Source organism: Pongo abelii, chromosome 1 (assembly GCF_028885655.2).
Source record: "Pongo abelii isolate AG06213 chromosome 1, NHGRI_mPonAbe1-v2.0_pri, whole genome shotgun sequence".
NCBI classification, from domain to species: domain Eukaryota; kingdom Metazoa; phylum Chordata; class Mammalia; order Primates; family Hominidae; genus Pongo; species Pongo abelii.
In genome coordinates, this window is record NC_071985.2 from 180753923 (window position 1) to 180771905 (window position 17983).

The 17983-nt window shown below is 35.6% G+C and overlaps 1 protein-coding gene across 23 annotated transcripts in view; it reads left to right on the forward strand.

Moving 5' to 3' along the window:
- Positions 1–17983, forward strand: part of TUT4 (terminal uridylyl transferase 4) — a 129551-nt gene that overhangs the window by 56563 nt on the left and 55005 nt on the right. For 14 of the 23 annotated variants that reach the window (XM_009250301.4, XM_009250279.4, XM_002810819.6 and 11 more), the window contains exons 6-11: positions 814–902; positions 2667–2718; positions 5543–5612; positions 7298–7424; positions 14420–14539; positions 14709–14921. In XM_009250301.4, coding sequence (XP_009248576.1) covers positions 814–902; positions 2667–2718; positions 5543–5612; positions 7298–7424; positions 14420–14539; positions 14709–14921 — 671 coding nt within the window. The remainder of the gene's footprint in view (positions 1–813; positions 903–2666; positions 2719–5542; positions 5613–7297; positions 7425–14419; positions 14540–14708; positions 14922–17983) is intronic. The other 9 variants (XM_063718859.1, XM_009250308.4, XM_063718860.1 and 6 more) reach the window with 3 other exon arrangements.

Consider the following 17983-nt stretch of genomic DNA (forward strand, 5'->3'; position numbering starts at 1 on the left):
TGAATCCTTGTTTAAGTTACATGTAAAAATTATTTACTATGATAAGAAAAGGAATGAAATTTTTATGGGTTTAGTGACTTGAATGACTTTCAGACATTCTATGAACTTGAAAAGTAGACTTTTATATATACAACTGAGGATGAAGTTAAACTTTCTAAGAAACTAAATCTTCTTGATCTGTCCCAATCATATTATTTTCAAATTGGCCTCTGGTGAGATCTTTTTAACATTTGCCTTATTATGATTTTTGGAATAACATGTTTCATAGTCTGGGAAAGCTGTAAGTAGTGTGTTACTGCTTTTTTTTTTTTTTTCTATAAACTCTTGAGAACCACAGTGTTTTGGGTTTTAAGTTTACAGAATTAACTGACTTGGCTTCACTTCGTATTTTATAAAAGCATTGGCATTGAATGTTTATGATCCTTTCCTCAAAGTGCTCTTACATAAATATTTAAGAATAAATAAATGTAGTTTGTGACAGTAGCCATAGCTAAGTTGGTACATTAGTTACTGTTATATATTGAATGCTAAACATATTCTTAGTCATTTCTAAATGAACTATTACTAAAATTTTGTTTAAACACTAAGCTTCTATGAGTAGTTTCTCTCTCCCTTCTCTGTTCCTACACTTCGTAACTGGGAACCATTTTTTTATTTTATAGATCAGTTAGAAAGGGTGTCCTTCTTGTATAATTGTCTTACTAGAAATGGAAGACGTAGAACTGAAGTGTGTGAAATTTTCCTGTCGCTGTTTTTTTACATCTCTCATATTTGCATGCTATTTCATGCTTTGATGTTTTTCCTTTATTCCAGAATGTTCACTTAGGTTGTATGGCTCATCTCTGACTAGATTTGCTCTGAAAAGTAGTGATGTTAATATAGATATAAAATTTCCTCCCAAGGTAAGTAATTAGAATCTTTCCTGTGTGGTTCTTAACTAGTACTTAGTAATTTTTATGGATTATCTTTGTAGAGAAAGGATAGGGGAATATAAAACTCTGGTTTGTATAGTGTTACCATCATGACTAAACAGTGCTTTTGGAAATTACTATTAGATTTCAGACAAAGGCAGGATAAAAGAAATAAGGGAGAAGGGCAAAAGGAAGCAGAAGAGGAAAGCTGGAAAAAGGAAAAATGTTTATATTTGGACATGTTGAATAGTTAATACTTCTGGCAAGCAGTATAGAAGGTGGGAAGAGTTTTGAAATCAGATGCCTAGATTCAGATCTTATCTGTGATAAGCAAGTTGCTTGAACTTTTTGAGCTTCAGTTTTCTCATTTCCAAAACAGGAATAATAATTTTTATATTAAATGAGATAATATTAATATATGTCAGGTGTTTTAATATAGTATCTGGTACATATGGGTACGTTTAATAAGTAGCACCTAGAATCATTAGAACAATATTAATATTGTTCTAATATTGTTATCAGTATTAGAACGATATTGTTTAGCACTGCTGACATTCTTTATTGACATATCAATCTTTTAAAATAAGTCAATATTTTATGTTTTAAATTGAATTGAATAATATGTTTATGTTCAGGGAGGTTTGATTTGGGTGGAAATTTGGTGTTTTTAGGGTGATACATTTACTTTATAATTAATGTGTGGTTATTAAATATTTTTGTTGTTTGTTTTTTGAGACAGAGCCTCACTTTGTTTCCCAGGCTGGAGTGCAGTGACGCAATCTCGGCTGACTGCACCCTCCACCTCCTGGGTTCAAGCGATTCTCCTGTCTCAGCCTCCTGAGTAGCTGGGATTACAGGTGTGTGCCACCATGCCCGGCTAATTTTTGTACTTTTAGTAGAAATGGGGTTTCACCGCGTTGGTCAAGCTGGTCTTAAACTCCTGACCTCAGGTGATCCGCCTGCCTCGGCCTCCCAGTGTGCTGGTATTACAGGTGTGAGCCACCGCACCTGGCCTAAATATTCTTAAATAGCAAAAAACACTTTAAACATTTGACAAGCTTGTTACATAAAATAGTATTTTATTCTAAGCCTTTTGACTAAGCTTCCAGTTGTCTATATCCCTTAAATTTTTTATCTCAACAATTTCTTTTTCACAGTCATCTGGTCAACTCATTTCTTTTTTGTTTTGATGGGAAATTCCAGAACCTTTTCTTGCTTTAAGAAACCATTAATTCTAAGAGTGTTTCTGGAATAATAGTGCTATATCATTTATTAGATTCTGCTTCTTTGAACAAGATTTGTTGACATGAAAGTAAAACATGGCCAGGCAAGGTGGCTCGTGCCTATAATTCCCGTGCTTTGGGAGGCAAAAGTAGGAGGAATCCCTCTTGCCAGGAGTTCAAGACCAGCCTGGGCAATATAGCAAGACCTTGTCTCTTAAAAAAAAAAAAAAGTATTAGCTGGATGTGGTGGCACACACTTATACCCCTAGCTACTCGGGATGCTGAGGCAGGAGGAGTCTTTGTGCCCAGAAGTTCAGGCTGTAGTGAGCTATGGTCATGCTGCAGCCTGGGCAATACAGGGAAACCTCATCTCAAAAAAAACAACAACAAAAAAAAGATTCTGTTTTCACTATTTAAAACACAGAGCATGATTATATTTAAATGTTATTCTTTAATGAAATTGAGTTCTCCTTAATGTTCTGCTGTCTGAACTTTGAAATTAGTATATCGATTTATTTTGAAACTTTTTTAGATGAACCATCCAGATCTTCTGATAAAAGTACTTGGGATTTTAAAGAAAAATGGTGAGTTTCTTTTCTTTTTCTTTTTTTTTTTTTTTTTAGTTTGTCTTTCTAAAGGTACATGTGTTGTTTATATATGGCTAACCAAGTTAAAACTAAACTGCTGGCATAGTTGAGTCATTGCATTACAAATGGAGATACATACACACACTTGTTTATAGGTATACTAGAAAATATAATTTAACTGTAACTTAGGTAAAAAAAAAAAAAATGCCATATTAAAATTGATATGTAGGCTGGGCACCGTGGCTCACACCTGTAATCCCAGCACTCTGGGAGGCTGAGATGGGTGGATCACCTGAGGTCAGGCGTTTGTGACCAGCCTGACTAACATGGTGAAACCCCGTCTCTACTAAAAACACAAAATTAGCCAGGCGTGGTGGCACGTACCTGTAGTCCCAGCTACTCGGGAGACTGAGGCAGAAGAATTGCTTGAACCCGGGATGCGGAGGTTGCAGTGAGCTGAGATTGCGCTACTACACTCCAGCCTCGGCGGCAAAAGTGAAACTCCGTCTGGAAAAGACAAAAACAAAAAACCTTCATATGCAAAAAACTACTGCCTTTTGGGTAATTAAAAAATATTTGCTTTGAATATTATGGGCATTTCTTATGTAAAAGAAGACAAAACCTATAATCATTATGAGGTCATTACTGAAAGAAGATTAAGGAGAGACTTGGAATAAAAATGTATGCATGCATTGAGTAAATATGTTTTTTCCCACCTAAAGCATCTATATTAATTTAATCATTTATATTACATCAGTTGAATCATACCTAGTTGAGTTTTTCATGTGTGCTTTGTCTGTCTGGATTGCCTTTGTAAACACATCATTCATATAGGTAAGAAAATTTTAAAAATTACAAGATTCTCAAACCAGGCTCCAGGTCATGTGTTACAATCTACAAGATTTGCTTGGTTTTTACTTACTGTTTTTCTTGTTACAAAGTGAATGCTTAAGATTAAGCTTGGGATCTGGAGCTAGACTTTCTGGGCTCAGATTTTAGTTCTGCCACTTACTGGTTGTGTGTCCTTTGACAAATTATTTGTGTTAATACCTTAGCTTTCCCATCTGTACAATGGCAATATTATATTGTATCTTTTTGATGAGAAAGTTGTTGTAAGAACGAGATAGGCTAAACTATAGTTTAGAAAAGTGTGGGATATACAATAACTTCTTATTACATTTTTGCTGTTGTGATTGTTATTATTACCCTAAATTATATGAATCAAAAGTATGTGGCAAAAGTATTTGCAATTTGGGTTAGAAGAGAGAGCTTTTTTTTTAAAGCCATACTCTCTCATTGGCTTTAATATGAATTCTTAATTTCTTTTTTCTTTCTGTCCACACAATCAGCTCTTATCAGTTTCCTGTTGGCCATTGTCTTGGGAAAATAGTTTTCTAGGAATGAGTTTGGTACAGTGTATCATATAAAGGTATTTTAATACAGTTTTCTTTCTTAAATACTTGTTTCTAATTGCTGAAAAACTTTAAAGTTTACTACAGATAAGAGGTAGACATAGCATTTACCTCTTCAGACTTCCTAGGTAGTATCATCCTAGCACAAATATTTAATATATGCCTTTTCCATCCAAGATATATAAGTAGATTATCTTAAGTCATACAATGTAGGCTTATAAAACTCAGTCTGATTGTAAAATTGATTATTTCTTCCTTTATGTTCTTACTGTATCTTCTACAGGTCACCTACAGGATTTATTTGTTTATATATTTGTGTTCCAAACCCCTTATTGACCTTTTTTGTGTCTTACTCATTGTCATATTGACCCTGCTTAATGAAATTTCTGACATAGAGGTCTTCAGCATGTGTTTTTTGAGTAAATTAATCATTACAACAAGTACTATTGAGAAATTTTCTTTGAATTACAAGTGATGTTAATCTATCTGGTTTTTTGTTGTTGTTGTTATTTTTGTTTTGTTTATTTTGAGATGGAGTCTCGCTCAGGCTGAAGTGGAATGTAGTGGCGCGATCTCAGCTCACTGCAACCTCTGCCTCCTGGGTTCAAGCAGTTCTCTGCCTCAGCCTCCCGAGTAGCTGGGATTACAGGCGCGTGCCACCACGCCCGGATAATTTTTGTATTTTTAGTAGAGACGAGGTTTCACCATCTTGGCCAGGCTGATCTTGAACTCCTGACCTCGTGATCCACCCACCTCAGCCTCTCAAAGTGCTGGGATTACAGGTGTGAGCCACCACGCCTGGCCAATCTATCTGTTTTTATTTAGATTAGACATTTATGGCATGGGGATTCCCCTTGGAGATACAGAGAAAGATTTCAGGGTAGAAATGTGCTTCATCCAGTTAGTCCTTCCTTAGCAGCTTTGATTAGGCAAACTCTTCATATACTAACGGGAAATGTGGCCTGAAGAGTTAGGTTGCAATTACATTGGTAATTTAAAAGAACTAAACTGTCAAAGCATGATAGGTCCTCCGTTCATGGCTCCTGTGGAACTAGCTCTCAGGAGTAAGGGGCGTCCTCTCTTTGCTATTATCTATGAAGGGTTAACAACTTTGACTAGATTATCTACTTACTTGGAAATATTAAAACTTTTAGGGATGTTAAGACCTTTCTTAAGGTGATTATAATTTTCGGACAGTATTTGGGGCTGTACCTGTGGTTTGTGATATACAGCGAATGACACCAGGAGAGGTAAGAGATTTCGTTGGGTTGGTGCTCATAATGAGAAGAGTGGATTATCCACAGAAGCAATGAGAATGATTTTCAGAAGGAAGTTGTTACTTAATGTTTACCGTAGAGTACATATTTTAGAGATGTTGACATTTGCTTACTTTTTTTTTTCCTTATTAGTATTATATGTAGATGTGGAATCTGATTTTCACGCTAAAGTTCCTGTTGTGGTGTGCAGAGATCGAAAAAGGTTGGTAACAATGAAGATAAAATATTTAAAAAAACAAACCCCAACAACCAAATTTGTAGTGAATGATCTTTAAGAGAGAAAGTTTTTGTTTTAGATTTCTCCTTAGATGAATATGACTAAGCTAGTTTCTATTCATTAAAAATAGCAAGCTTACCAAATGCATGTGAACAAGAAATATATAGAACACCAGACAGCTGAAAATAAAATACTCTAGACAAAACTTTAATTTTTTTTTTCAAGTCATTCACTCACCCAAGAGTATTGCATTTACTTATATGCAGGTACTACTTTGCTCTAGGGATACAGACATAAAGAAGAAATAGCCTCTCTTCAGTCAGTTGAGCCCAGGAATTCAAGACTAGCCTGGGCAACGTAGTGAGACCTTGTCTCCACAAAAAAAATCAAAAAATCAGCCGGGCATGGTGGATGTGTGTGCCTCTGTGGTCCCATCTACTCGGGAGGCTGAGGTGGGAGGATGGCCTGAGCCTGGGAGGTTGAGGTTGCAGTGAGCCGTGATTGTGCCACTGCACTCCAGCCTGGGTGATAGAGTGAGACCCTGTCTCAAAAAAAAAAAAAAAAAAAAAAGCCTGTCTTCTCAAGGATCTCACAATCTGTTAGAATTTAGAATTTAGTTTTTAGTTCACTTACATTGAATGAGTTGATTTAAATTGAATAAACTCAAGATTAGTCCTAAATTGAAAACTGATCTTGCCTTTCTAGTTAGATGTCTGTAAGTCTAGAGCGCAAAGTGCCTTTGAAAGCAAAAACTACATCCTATTTGAAAGTAGTGTGGGAGGCATGGAAACAATACAGAAATGATATTCTTTTATTGATTATTAACTTGTATTTTAAGATCAAGGTATTTTCTTATTCAAAGCTAGATGAGTCTATAGCGATCTAGTTCAGATTTCTTATTTTGTAAACTAGAAAAATGAGACCTGGGGTGGTTTATCAGTTTGTCTAGATTCACATCATTTAGGGGGAAACTATAATTGGAAAATGGAGGCAAAGTGACTTTTAGTGTTTTTCTGCCACATTAAATTGCCTGTGTGTGACACCTCAGATTTATTCTTCTCCCTGCTTTCAAAATATCTTCACTACACTTCTGTCATCCCATTTAAGGTAACTGCTATTTTCACTTACACAGAAGTATAATTTGTGGGTTAATCTGCAAATCCTGTCTAATCTTTACTCTGAAAATAACATATTAGTACAATTGTGAAAGCTTGGATAGGAAAAATCAGAGTCAAGAAGTATAGCCAGTCAGTTAAGTATTCATTTTTTGCTGTTATCATGTACAAAGCAAGAGGATTGAACTAGGAAATTACCTTGCACTATTTGACATTGAAGAGATCAGTGCCCTTTCATGTATATCAGTTTTGATAATTCATAATGCTGCTTTTGAAATTAATTTCTCATTAACTTAAATACTAAGTTTGGTTGAAATTTATTTCTGAAGTACAAATGAATGTTAAAAACATCTTTCTTTAATTCGTATGGAACTCTAGTTATGGAATGACACGTAGTTTTCAGTTAGCTCTAAATTTATTAAAACATTTGTTTTTATTAGGGCTTTTAAGGTACTATATTACAATATGATAACTAGAAAGAATAGCCACAGGATTTGAAGTATTCTGCTTTTAAGGGTATTAATACAATGAAATTTGTTTCTTTCTCATTCACAGTGGTTTACTTTGTAGAGTGAGTGCAGGAAATGATATGGCATGTCTCACTACTGATTTACTTACTGCCCTTGGCAAAATAGAACCTGTCTTTATTCCCTTGGTGTTAGCCTTTCGCTACTGGGCTAAGGTAAGTGAAAGAAAGGAAAACCACTTATTTATATTTTTAGAAGGAAATGTATTTAATCTTCAAAATTAGGCCTTTTCTTGTACTGACATGTAACATCAATCATAACATGTGGGACAAAGTAGTTTTCTGTGCTAGACAGAAAGTGGTGTGGCAGGTTGTAATTTATGGACATAAAAATAAATTTTTATAGACACTTATTGATATATTTTAGAATTTTTAATTGTCATGCTTTATTCTCCTTTTATGTACTATAGAAATGTTCTCTTTCGTATCAGCATGTGAGGCTCAAGTTTTCACTCTTATTGTAAGTTAAACTTGTAAGGTTTTAAGATGTATATACGTTAAGATTCTTTTGTTGGCATATTTTTTTCCCCAGTCTCTAAGAATGCTATTGTCTTTCCTCTAAATCATTGATAACATGTACCAATTTCTGATTGGGCAACTGCTGAGCATTAGTTATTTAAGTTTCCTAAATTAGTATTAATTTGTATGTCTAAAGGCTGTGGTTGCCCTGTGTTTATTTCTTTGGTGTGGGGATAGGGAGGAGTAGTTAATCATCAATATCAGTCCAAATGACTAGAGAGAGAGATTTTAGCTTTTTGTTTGTGTATTCCTGCCCTATCAGTAGAGTATTCATCACTTGTTAGACTGGTGATAAGTAAATTCTCAGTCGTATACAAAGAAAACTGATTAAGGGGATGGTGTTAGAGTGGTAACTTCATAGCAAAAATAGAGAAGTCTCTGGAATTTTTTGTCTGGGCTCTGTTTAGAGAATTGCCCCCATGCTTGGGACAGCACCAGCTGGCTGAGTATGGAACAGTCAGAAAGCCTAAGGTTGGGGCTTCTTTATACTCAAGGCCTTTGTATTTGCTGTTTCCTTCATCTAGAATGTTCTTACCTTAGGTATTTAGAATGCTTCACTCTTACTTTTTTCAGGTTTATGCTCACATTGATTACCACCTGCCATACATAAATTTGTTGCAGTCTGTTCTGTGAAATTGTGAACTCTTTGAGGGCAGGGATTTTAATGTTTTATGTATTCATGGCTGATCCCCACTTCTGCTTATTTTACTGTGTCAGCACATAGTAGGCACTCAGTAAATATTTGTTGAATAAATGACCTAGTTTCTTCAGAAAGGAGTTGTGGTTTTTTTGTTTGTTTGTTTTTTTAAGTAGAGATGGGGTCTCATGATGTTGCCCATGCTGGCCTTGAACTTCTGGGCTCAAGCAGTCCTCCCACCTTGCCCTCCCAGGTGCTGGAATTACGGGTGTGAGGCACTGTGCCTGGCCAGAAAGATTTTTAACCCATGGAAGTGAGTGGAGGTAGTAAAATAGGTTGAGGGAGGGTGACTACTTCCTCTCATTTATCTTATACTCTATGCCTAGCATACTGTAGGAAATCAGTGCTATGGAATAGAGTAAACCAATTCCAGGTCTTTTTTTTTTTACTAAGTTTTTTTTTGTTTTTTGAGATGGGGTCTCTGTCACCTAGTGCTGCAGTGAGTGATCATGGCTCACAGTAGCCTCGACCTCCCAGGCTCAAGCGATCCTCCTGCCGCAGGCTTCCAGAGTAGCTGGGACCACAGGCATGTACCAACATGCCTGGCTAATTTTTTATTTTTATTTTTTGTAGAGGTGGGTTCTCATTTTGTTGCCCAGGCTGGTCTTCAACTCCAGGGCTCAAATGCTCCTCCCACCCTAGCCTCCCAAAGTGCTGGGATTACAGGTGTGAGCCACAGCACCCAGCTTTGCTAAGTCTTCAAGCAAGGTACTTCACCTATCTGAGCTTCAATTTTTTTCACCTGGAGAGAATATTTTGGTAATGCTATTAGATAATTCATGAGAATATACTTCAGGCTCGAAAATACTACAGAAATATAAAGGACGATGGAATACACAGTTGCTTCTTTGTTGGTACTTTTAAATTATGCCCTAATTTTTTTTGTGGTCATAAAGTCATGTCAGTTTTCTCCCAGACATTGTTCTACTCAGTAAAATAAGTAGTCTGTGTTAGAAGATTATAAATGATACTCAAATACATTCTTTTTATTTTGGAAAAAAATGTGGCCTATAAATATTGTTTCCTAAAGTGACTCTTGGAAAAGGTTGCTCATGGTGTTATAGTAGTTGATCCATGTAGATTCTAAATATGCCAGTCAATGGACACTGAAACATATATTACAAAACTGGTTGTAGAGTGGTTCCTTTCTGTTGCCAACAGAATAACATATCTCGTTTTTGTCATTTGTGTTAGTTGCAAAGAAAGTTTTTTCATGGTATTCATTTTCTTAAGAAACTTAGAAATAATTCCTAGTTTATTTTTCTTCTAAAGATTTTTTTTAAATAGCTTTGTTTTTCTTGAAGTTTTAAGCCGTGTTGTACATATCTAGTTAAGCACACATTTTTCCATGATTTGGGGGTTCAGGACAATTCTAGTATATAATTTATTCTTATAACTGTGATATGAGATTGCAGTTGATTATTCTCTGGCTGTCTTAAGTAGTTATAGTCTTTGCATTTTAGTAATAGGAAATAGTTTTCTAAATAAAGCTTCTTAACTCTAGGTGGCAGAACTCTTTAGCCTTATCATCAGTACATTATTAGTCAAGTTACCTGACTTAGAGTCACTTGTTGTGGTTAATATAAGAATTGCATTTTAGCACTATTTGTCATCTGAAAGAGATATCTGGGTTTTAAGAGCTCTCTCTTAAACTGCCTTAATCTTGTTTATCTGTGAGATGTCTGGTAATGTTAGCAGAATATATTGACAGTTCTTTATAGTTGCAAAGGAATTTTTGGTTAAGTTGACTTATTCATTAGGCAGTTTACCCTTGTCTTAATATTTTGGATAAGTGAGAGTTTATTCTAGTGGAATGTTTCAAACTCTTTTTTGACAAGTGTTTTTAGTTGTCTTTTATTTTGAGTTGCAATCTTAAATGTACCAAGATATTATACTACAGTATAATTACTCTATATTATTATTATCCTAAATCTTCATTGTCTACAGAAGAAAACAATGATTTAAAAATGAATCCAACTAATCCAGTATAGACCAATCGTATATAGATGCTACAATCTAAATGAAATATAAGCAAATGAAATATATCCATGTATGAAAGGTTAATATGCCATGATCATGCATGATTTACTTCAAGAGTATAAGAATGGTTTAATATCAGGAAGTCTGTTCACATAATTTATTATATTAACACATGAAGCAGAAAAAAAAATCCTAGATGCTGAAAGGACTGTTCCCCCTAACAGAAATTTTTAAGTCAGCTAGAAATGGAAGTTTATGATGAAAACCATTTATTAAAAACACACAAAAAACAAAGCCAAAACAATAAGAAACATCATTTAAGCCATATATGTTAAGATGAAGAATATTGCAGAGAAGTTCACCATTGATGTTGTACATTGTTTTGGGATTTTAGGAAATACAATCAGAAAATGAAATAATTGAATGTAAATATTGGGAAAATGATAAAATTACCTCTTTGTGCTAATGATATGTTTGTATGCCTAGAAAACCCTAGTAAAAAACTACTAGGATTAATAAGAGAATTTAGTAAGATGACTAAATACAAGATAAATATACAAAAGTGAATGGCCATTCTCTGCCGTAAAAATAGCCTGTTAGAATGGAAATGGGGAAAAATATGTACCTTTATGACAGCAACATAAATTATAAAACACTAAGGAAGAGATTTAATAAGAAAGATATAAGAAGAAATTATATTATTGAAAGATGAAAGCAAAATCTGAACAAATCCATGCATTCAGCAGACATTAGTTAAATGCCTTCTGTGTGTCAGACACTGTTCTACAGGCTGGGAACATCTAACAGGACATACAGAGTCCTGCTTTCATGGTGCTCACATACTTCTGGAAGAGTCAAACAGTAAAGAAATACATAAATAATAATATCTGCTAGAGCTTAGTGCTACAAAAAATGAAATGATAGAATGAATGACATTACTCTGAATGGTCAGGAAAAGACTCTGAAGAGATGATATTTAAGCTCAGACGAGTAATAGCTAGCCACATGAAAATCTGATGGAAAACTCCCCAAGGCACAGTTAGGCCAAAGCTTCCAAGGTGGAAATGAGGAGCAAAAAGGAGGAGGCTGTAAAACTGCTTTAATCAAGAGTATGCTATTGGCATAGAAATAGAAAAATAGATCTGTGAAACAGAATAGAATGCTCAGATGATCTAGTGTATAGATTTTATTAAATAGTGCTTTCACAACTGTATCTTACTGGAAGAAAATAATGTTGGACTCAGCATGCTAAATGCAAAAATAAATTTTACTTAAATGAAAATTTAAAATTTTAGAAGAAAAATGTAGGAGTATGTGTATGTAAATAATGGGATGGGGAGATCTTTTACTATGATAGGATACCTAGAAGGTGTATAGTTGTCCTCAGTATCCAATGGTGGGGGGGGATTGGTTCCAAGACCCCCAAGGATACCAAAATTTGAGGATGCTCAAGTCCCTTATACAAATTGTGTGTTATTTGTATCTGACCTTCACATAGACTCTAACATACTTTAAATCATCATTAGATTACTTATAACATCTAATACAGTATAAATGCTCTGTAAATAGTTGTTGTACTGTATTTTTTAATTTGTATTTTTTATTATATTGCTGTTTTTAGTTTTAAAAATTTAACATTTTAATTTTTTTCAGAGACAGAGTCTCACTCTGTTGCCCAGGCCAGAGTGCAGTGGTGCCATCATAGCTCACTGTAACCTTGAACTCCTAGGCTCAAGGGATCCTCCCACCTCAGCTTCCTGAGTAGCTAGGACTACTGGTGTGTGCCACTGTGGCTGGCATATTTTTGTTTTGTTTTGTTTTGCTTTTTCAAGAGGCAGAGCCTTTGCACCTGGTGTTTAACAAATTTTTCAATTATATATATTTTTAGAGATGGAGTTCTTGCTATGTTGTCTGGGCTGGACTCAAACTCCTGGACTTCTGCCTCTGCCTCTTGAGTAGCTAGCTGAGACTACATCAGCTGCAGGTGATATGTGTCCATCACCACACCTTGCAATAAATAAATAAATAAATAAATAAATAATTTTACTTAATGAAGAAAATGTATATATAAATTTTTTAATGGGGTGTTGCCCAGGCTGGAGTGCAGTGGTGCAATCTCAGCTCACTGCAACCTCCACCTCCTGGGTTCAAGTGATTCTCCTGTCTCAGCCTCCCGAGTAGCTGAGATTAAAGGTGACTGCCACTGTGCCTGGCTAATTTTTGTATTTTTAGTAGAGACAGGGTTTCACTATGTTGGCCAGGCTGGTCTCGAACTCCTGACCTTAAGTGATCCACCCGCTCTGCCTCCCAAAGTGCTGGGATTACTTGCATGAGCCAGTGTGCCCGGCCTAAAAAATATTTTCAGTGTGCAGTTGATTGAATGTGCCGATGCAGAACCCATTGATATGGAGGGCTGAGTGTCTGAAATAAGCATATTTAAACTAAAGCATAGTGAAAATTAAAAAATTTTATATGGTAAAATATAAATAATATCAAAAGAAAAATAATAGATTGGGAAAAATAACATCTTTCAAATGCATATATCAGACGTAAAGGGTTATTATCTACAATTAAAACTCTTATAAATTGATGTATTGCATGAAAATAGAAAAACTGGCAAAATATTTAATAGGCAATTTAGAAAAGAATAAATCCCAAATGGTTAGTAAACATACACAAATTTCATAATCTCTTTAGGGTCAAGGACATGCAAATTAAAGTAACCATCAGATATTACATTTCACCTATCCCATTGAAAATTATTGAAAATTATTTTTTAAGTGATAATACCTAGTGTTGGAAGGGGTGTATGCACTGGATAATACCTAGTGTTCGAAGGGGTGAACACACATAGGTTCCTAGTGGAAAATACAAATTTTTGTAGTGATTTTGGAAAAAAAATTCTTAACAATATATTTTAAAATTAAAATATATCACTCATTTTTTAATTTAACAAACATTCCTGGGAATACAGCTCATAGAAATAAGCACCAATACTTAGGAAACATGTATAAGGATGAACATTACAGCATTATTTGAAGTGGCAAAAACTGGGAACAAAATGTGAATGTTCTTGAATGGGGGAACTGTTGTGTAACCATCCATATCATAGACTATAATTTAAGCATTTAAAAGAATGTGTTGGCTGGGCATGGTGACTCATGCCTATAAATACCCAGCACTTTGGGAGGCCAAGCAGGGAGATCTTTTGAGCACAAGGGTTCGAGACCAGCCTGGGCAACGTAAGTAAAATTTGTCTACAAATAGTCTACAAAATAAAAAAAATTAGCTGAGCATGGTGGTGCATGCCTGTAGTCCCAGCTATGTGGAAGGATCACTTGAGGCTGGGAGGTTGAGGCTGCAGTGAGTCGTGATCGTGCCACTGCACTCCATCCTGGGCTACAGAGCAAGACCCTGTCTCAAAAATAAAGTAACGTGTTAGATCTTGCTAACTGACTTAAAGGGACTTTCTTGATATATTGTTAAGGGAGAAGAGTAATATACAGAGAGATGTCTATAATATACTATTTTGGTAAAATAATGTTGAAAAACTTAAACTTCTCCCTATACCTATATAGGAAATAGAAATGTATGTATGTGTATTTATATATGAGTATAGAAAAAGGCCTAGAAGAAGACATAGAAGGTTGTTAATTGAAGCAGAAGTAGAGGCAAGATGAGAAAATATTTTTAAAATGTATCCACAGTAAAATAACTACATGTAATATTATTCCTTTTAACAAAAATATGTATCTTTGTATGAATTTAAAAAAGAATGAAAAAATGATCAACATTTTAATGGTTATTTTAGAGTGATGATATTTCAAGTTATTCCTTATATTTTTCATTGTCATTTGAACTTTTTACAATGATTAGGGTAGGAAAAAACAAGCTACTTTTATCATGAAAATTAAGAAAGCTAAATGGTAGTACTTTTTTCCCCTTCATTTTGCAGTTGTGCTATATTGACTCCCAAACTGATGGTGGAATCCCTTCTTACTGTTTTGCTTTAATGGTGATGTTTTTTCTACAACAGAGAAAACCCCCTCTTCTTCCTTGCTTACTTGGAAGTTGGGTAAGCATGAATTTGTGATATATATATATGCATATATATATATATAGTTTGCTCTTGCAGAGAACTCTGCTCAAACATTTTAAGCTGGAATTCTGGTTTGTCTGTTTGTCCATCTTTTTTTTTTTTAAATAATTTTTCCACTACCAATTTGGAATGCCTTTTTATATAGATTGAAGGCTTTGACCCAAAAAGAATGGATGACTTTCAGCTGAAGGGCATAGTAGAAGAGAAGTTTGTGAAGTGGGAATATAATTCAAGTAGTGCAACTGAGAAAAACTCAATTGCTGAGGAAAACAAAGCTAAGGCAGACCAACCAAAAGATGATACCAAGAAGACAGAAACAGACAACCAAAGTAATGCCATGAAGGAAAAACATGGCAAAGTAAGCCTTTTTGTTTTTGTTTTTTGGCTTTTCTATTTGTAGAATTTGTGATGCCTTCGATTGAAGCTATTTTAATTGTAGATTGACTGACCTTGAGCAAGCCTCTTGGCCTCATTTTCCTCATCTATAAAGTGAGGGGTTGATCTGGTTTAGTTTTTCAGTACCAAGATTCTCTAATGAATTTATGCCTTGTTTTGGAAAACTTGCGTTGTTTGAATCATGTCAAGATAAATCTGTCATTTTTCATCTAGACAAGGAAAATTTCCTTTTAAGAGTTGGGCTGTGACCAGACTTCAGCATATGGGAATTTTGTTGCCAATTGGGTGGAGAAATAAAGCCCCTGTGCTCTAAGAGAGGGTAGCTTTGCTTATTTGATCATTCAGCATTCATTTATTAAGGACCTGCTATGTGCCAGGCATTATCTTGAGTGCTAGAGAACCAAAGGTACGTGGATTATGTCCTCCAGAAGCTTGTAGTCTTCTAAATGGACAGATGCATTATTACAGAAATCTGAACATTTTTGAAATCATTGCTCTAGCTATACTGAATTATTTGTAGTTTCCTGATATACTTGCCTATTGTATTCAACTCTTCCACTTTCCTGGACTACTATACACTCTCTCCTCAAACCACTAATACTCTCAGCCAATGCTTGCTTATTACTTCACTGGGAACTTGCCGTGTTCTTATCTAAAGTCATTTTCTTCACTTGCATATTCAGTCTCATCCTTTCTTGTCTTTTCCAGAATATCACTCTAGCAATTATTCCCTCATAAATTGCCAATTTTTCATTCCCTACAAAATCAAACATGCTGTTATTTCTCCCACTGTAAGAAAAATCTGACATCACTTCCCCTCCCAGCTATTCCTTTGCTCCCTTTTGCAGTGAAACTTCTTAAAGAAATGTCTGTATTTACTATTTTTGATTTCTCTGTTTCCCCTTAACTCACACTAATCAGGCTTTGATGTCACCCCATCAGTTTGCCAAAACTTGTATCATCAATGGTCAGTAACCTCCACATTACTAAATCCAGTGGTCATTTCTCAGTTTCTGTTGTTTTTGATTTATTAGCAACATTTGCCAGTTAATTACTTCCCTCTCTGAAAATTTTATTCACTTGACTTTCAGGACACCAGACTCGTGACTGGTTATTCCTTCTCAGTTTCCTTTGCTGGTTTCTTTTTTCCTCTGTAATCTCTTAAAGTTGAAGTGCTATAGTTCATGATCCCTTTTTTCTTGTGTATGTACATTCCCTTGGTAATCCCGTCTAATCCTTTGGATTTTAACTACTGTCTGTATGATGATCACTTTCAAATTCAAATCTCCAGCCAGACCTCTCTCCTGACCACCATAATTGTATAACCAACTGCCCATTTATTGTCTCTACTTAGATATCTAATAGAAGTCTTTTTTTTTTTTTTTTTTTCTGAGACGGAGTCTCGCTCTGTTGCCCAGGCTGGAGTGCAGTGGTGCGATCTCAGCTCACTGAAACCTCTGCCTCCCAGGTTCACGCCATTCTCCTGCCTCAGCCTCCCAAGTAGCTGGGACTACAGGTGCCCGGCCACCACACCTGGCTAATTTTTTGTATTTTTAGTAGAGATGGGGTTTCACCGTGTTAGCCAGGATGGTCTCAATCTCCTGACCTCGTGATCTACCTGCCTCAGCCTCCCAAAGTGCTGGGATTACAGGCGTGAGCCTCCATGCCCAGCCGTCTAATAGATGTCTTAAACTTAATGTGTCTAAACTGAATTCCTGATCCTCGCCTCAAACTTGCTCCACACTTAGTTTTTTCATCTTAATTGTTTGCACTGCATCCTTTCAGTTGCTCAATTAACTGAAAGGACGTTCCTTTCAGTTAACCTTGGAGTCATCCTTTACTCCTCTTTCATGTCTCATATCAAGTCTTGTCAGGAAATCCTGTCATCTCTACTTCAACATGTATCTAGAATTTGATTACCTCTCACTACCTCCACTGTTACCTTCCTGGTCCTAGCCACCATCATCTCTGGCCTGGGATACTACTTAGCCTCCTAACAGGTTTCCCTGTGTCTACCCTTTCCTCTTACGGTCTGTTCTTAACAATCAGAACAGTTCTTCTAAAACTTAAGTCAGATCATGCCCTTCCCTCTCACCACACTCAAATGCTTCAGTTGTTCCTCATTTCATTTAGATAACAAGCCAAACAGCCCTTCCTGGCTCTTTGCTTTCTTTCCTCTTCTACTCTTCCTCTCACTCTATCTTGGTTTTCTTTTTAAAACTGGTCTCATTCTTTGTGTGTTTGCCCTGTTTCCCATTCCTGTAGCACTTTTCCCTCTTCTTCAACCGTACCTTCTCAATAATTCTTATCCTGACTACTCTATTGAACACTGTAACCTTCTCCTGCTTCCACACTCCCATCCTTTTTAGCGTACTCAACTGTTTTTTTCCTGTAGTACTTATCTTTTAAGTTACTATGTAATTTACTTATTAAATATGTTTGTTGTCTTTCCATAGAAAGTAAGATCCATGAAGGCAAGGATCTTTGGGGTTTTTTTCCCTCAAAGATATATCCCAAGTGCCTGGAACACTGCCTTGCACAAAGTAGGCACTCAATGAATAGTTGTAGAATGGAATGTGAGAATGATTGTTTCATTGTGTTTATGCTGCCTAGTGGTTACTTTTAGCCAGGTTTCATCTAGCGAATTCTTTGGAATTCAGGTGTTACCTCTTCTGTTATGATTCCCCTGATTTAGAGGCCCATCTTAGCATGTAGCCCTTACTATAATTGTTAAGTTGTCTCTCCCCCTCCTAATAGTCTATGAAGTACGACCTTATTTAGGTGGCAGTATAGTATAGTGATTCACCGCATGGACCCAGTAGCCAGGTGGTCTTGAGTCAAATCCTTGACCTATAGTATCCACTTCATGGAATAGTTAGAATTAATTGTTAATATATGTGCAGCTTTTAGAAGAGTGAATGGTACATGGTAAACCTTATGTATAAGTGTGAGCTTTCTTTATTTTATGATATTCCCAACAATGTCAGGGACATAGGAGGTTCTAAAGAAATGTTTGCTGAATGA